Consider the following 3,959-nt stretch of genomic DNA (forward strand, 5'->3'; position numbering starts at 1 on the left):
TATATTAAAGTGTAGGTAAGCGGGCAAGTGTTAAGAAAGTCGTAGCTTTCCTGCTTACAACCTAGCTTCTCCACACGTAGCTTTCTACTCCTTAGTTTTCTCCACACGTAGCCTGCTGCGTACACGCTAGCTTTCTCCTTCGTATGCTGCGCACAGATTGATGAATTTCCCGTGAGTCTTGCTTATAGCCTGCGGGCACGGTGTAGCGCCACCCATTATAACACCAATATTTAATATTCGCGCGTGTGGAGATACTGGGGCATTACACGACGGTTATGGGACTTGGTTGACGCCAAGCGCGCGACGGACTAATAGGCACTCGCGTCTCTCATCTTTCCGCAACACGTGCCAGGTTTTTCCCCGCTCGCTGCATCCTATTCTCTTGCTATACTTTTTTCCTTTGCCATTCCACTCTCTACCTTCAAACTTTCCACCTTTCGCCCCTGGCTGGAGCTACTTTCCGCATCCACGTCTTTATCTGCTACGAGGTTATGATAGTTATGGTTGACGATTCTGTGTGTCTATAGATATCTGTGCTAGTTTCGTAGAGTGATGTATTGTAGGTGTCTGATGAGCTGGAAATAGACGCTACAAGAGTTAACGTACAATACTGGTTTTGTGTTATTGTATTCTGTGTTATCTACCGTGGCCTGTCAAGCGCGAACCTGGTATACGCCCGCACTAGATGAAACGGGTGCCACCGCGCCACCCACTTATAACCGAGAGCCTGCGGAGCGGTGAACGGTAAAGCCCGTCCTTAGAAAAGGTTTATTAGTTATAGTATTATATAGTTATATTGTGTTAATAATATTGTATTAATTTTAATAGCTATGCCATTGTATAAGTTGATAACGCTAACATTGCCGTAATGATAACGCTCATTGCGGTTACGTGAAATGACATTTCTATTTATTAATAATATTTTTGTTTATTATTAATTAGCATGCCATTGTTGTGCATGATACGCTTATGCGGTTTACGTAAAATTGACATTTCTAGTCCGACGCGCGATGCAGATTCGGTAGGCGACACTCGAGCTTCCCCACAGAATCGAAACGCGACTTTCCGTCCCACAGACAGCAAGTGCACCTCGCTTTTGTATGTCTTGCTTACGATCGTTCTTCGCCATCGAATCTTCCGGATAGAACGAGCAGCGCACCTGTGTGCACGGTTCTGCAGTGTTCTGGCGTACGTCGGCTCTGTGCATGAGTCTGCCCCGGCGGACCTTAGAAGTCCTTCGGTGGATGGATTTATCAGCAGAGTGGTCTGAAACGCCAATAATGCTCAGTTGGCATGTGCGTTTATACTGTGTTTACTAGTTAAATATTATAATTATATATTCTATCGTAACGTTATATTGTATCATGACTAGTATTATTACGTTTCCACGAGACGAGTAAAAATTCGTAAACCTCAAAAAAATGCCAAAAAAATATAAATTCAAAAATATAAAAATGTAAATTATGTAGAATGCCAAAAAAATAAATAAATTAAAAAATAGTAAATTGCGTAAAATTTTTCGTACACGTTTTCAAATTGCAGGTGGCGTTATTAGCATGGCCGACATGAGTAGATACCGCGAAAAAGTTACGCAACCGCTTTCCACCAAGCTTACGCTGAGTGACTCCGTGATGGATCTGATCTCTCCACCACCACCGCACAGCGGCGCTGTCGTCAGCATGATATTGAACGTACTTGAAGGTTAGTTCCAAGGTGACGCTCAATCTCCTTTAATTACGCGCAACAAGATAGATGATCAAATAGTTATTGACTCGAACGTTGGCTCCCGCTTGCACGCGCGCATCCTATATGACCTAGGGCATCCTATTTTTTTGAGGAGATTCATTAGAACAGAGTATTTCGTTTTTTCCTTTTGTTATTTCGCTCGCATAATCGGTTTCCTTCTAGGTTCTTCCTAGGTTAAGTTCCTCTCTAAACGTTTTTACATCGAATCATCCTTCGTCTTTCAAAATTCGTCTTTCGCCCTTTATACAATCGGCCCGCGTATCAAATTCAGTTGAGCTGTAAACATGTTCAATCACGTGCTGTAAAAAATAAAAATAAAATTAGATTAGCCGAGAGAGAGGGTAAATCAGAGGAACAGGGTAAATGTGCTGAGACGCAATCAGGGTAGATTACGCACTTATTTGTAAACAAGTTGTTATTACAAGCACTTATTTGTAGCCTGACGTATACAAGACGACCAACCGCAAGTGTTGTTTAATTACTGCATTGCCGAAATTACTCGAATGACGATCCTATAGGTCGCCACAGGACCCGGACTGGATTGGATTAATAACGTGTTCGTCAGTTCGTTATTAGATGCTATATATAACGACAAACGCAGACAACCGGGGAGAGAAGCGGAGAGAAAGATCTTCTGATAACCATGGTTTTCATGTTGCGTATAGGTTACGGCATGACGTCAGCAGACATAATATCGGTAAACACGTCGACTCTGCTGCACCATCGCGTAGTGGAGGCGTTCAAGTTTGCCTACGCCAAGCGCACGCACCTTGGCGACCCTGCCTTTGCTGACGTGGAGCGGGTAAGTAGATGGAGGATTTTCATCCACTAAGTCCAACACCCCTAACTGCCACACATACGCGCGCGCGCACACACACACACTTACTAATTAAATATTATAATTATATATTCTATCGTAACGTTATATTGTATCATGACTAGTATTATTACGTTTCCACGAGACGAGTAAAATTTCGTAAACCTCAAAAAAATGCCAAAAAATATAAATTCAAAAATATAAAAATGTAAATTATGTAAAATGCCAAAAAAATAATTAAATTAAAAAATAGTAAATTGCGTAAAATTCTTCGTACACGTTTCCAAATTGCAGGTGGCGTCATTAGCATGGCCGACATGAGTAGATACCGCGAGAAAGTTACGCAACCGCTTTCCACCAAGCTTACGCTGAGTGACTCCGTGATGGATCTGATTTCTCCACCACCACCGCACAGCGGCGCTGTCGTCAGCATGATATTGAACGTACTTGAAGGTTAGTTCCAAGGTGACGTCCAATCTCCTTTAATTACGCGCAACAATATAGATGATCAAACAGTGATTGACTCGAACGTTGGCTCCCGCTTGCGCGCGCGCATCCTATATGACCTAGGGAATCCTGTTATTTTTCAGGAGATTCATTAGAACAGAGTATTTCGTTTTTTCCTTTTGTTATTTCGCTTGTATAATCGGTTTCCTTCTAGGTTCTTCCTAGGTTAAGTTCCTCTCTTAACGTTTTTACATCGAATAATCTTTCGTCTCTTAAAATTCGTCTTTCGCCCTTTATACAATCGGCCCGCGTATCAAATTCAGTTGAGCTGTAAACTTGTTCAATCACGTGCTGTAAAAAATAAAAATAAAATTAGATTAGCCGAGAGAGAGGGTAAATCAGAGGAACAGGGTAAATGTGCTGAGACGCAATCAGGGTAGATTACGCACATATTTGTAAACAAGTTGTAGCCTGACGTATACAAGACGGCAAACCGCAAGTGTTGTTTAATTACTGCATTGCCGAAATTACTCGAATGACGATCCTATAAGTCGCCACAGGACCCGGACTGGATTGGATTAATAACGTGTTCGGCAGTTCGTTATTAGATGGCTGATGCTATATATAACGACAAACGCAGACAACCGGGGAGAAAGATCTTCTGATAACCATGGTTTCCATGTTGCGTATAGGTTACGGCTTGACGCCAGCAGACATAATATCGGTAAACAGCTCGACTCTGCTGCATCATCGCGTAGTGGAGGCGTTCAAGTTTGCCTACGCCAAGCGCACGCACCTTGGCGACCCTGCCTTTGCTGACGTGGAGCGGGTGAGTAGATGGAGGATTTTCATCCAGTAAATCCAACACCCCTAACTGCCACACATACGCGCGCACACACACACACACACACACACACACACACACACACACACACACACACACACACAC

The 3,959-nt window shown here is 42.9% G+C and overlaps 1 protein-coding gene across 1 annotated transcript in view; it reads left to right on the forward strand.

Moving 5' to 3' along the window:
• LOC106804993 (gamma-glutamyltranspeptidase 1-like) overlaps positions 1–3,959 on the forward strand; it is a 13,166-nt gene that overhangs the window by 1,120 nt on the left and 8,087 nt on the right. The window contains exons 2-3 of the mRNA XM_014806436.1: positions 1,543–1,701; positions 2,412–2,548. Coding sequence (XP_014661922.1) covers positions 1,543–1,701; positions 2,412–2,548 — 296 coding nt within the window. The remainder of the gene's footprint in view (positions 1–1,542; positions 1,702–2,411; positions 2,549–3,959) is intronic.

Source organism: Priapulus caudatus, unplaced genomic scaffold, assembly GCF_000485595.1.
Source record: "Priapulus caudatus unplaced genomic scaffold, Priapulus_caudatus-5.0.1 Scaffold96, whole genome shotgun sequence".
In the NCBI taxonomy this organism is placed as follows: Eukaryota; Metazoa; Priapulida; class Priapulimorpha; order Priapulimorphida; family Priapulidae; genus Priapulus; species Priapulus caudatus.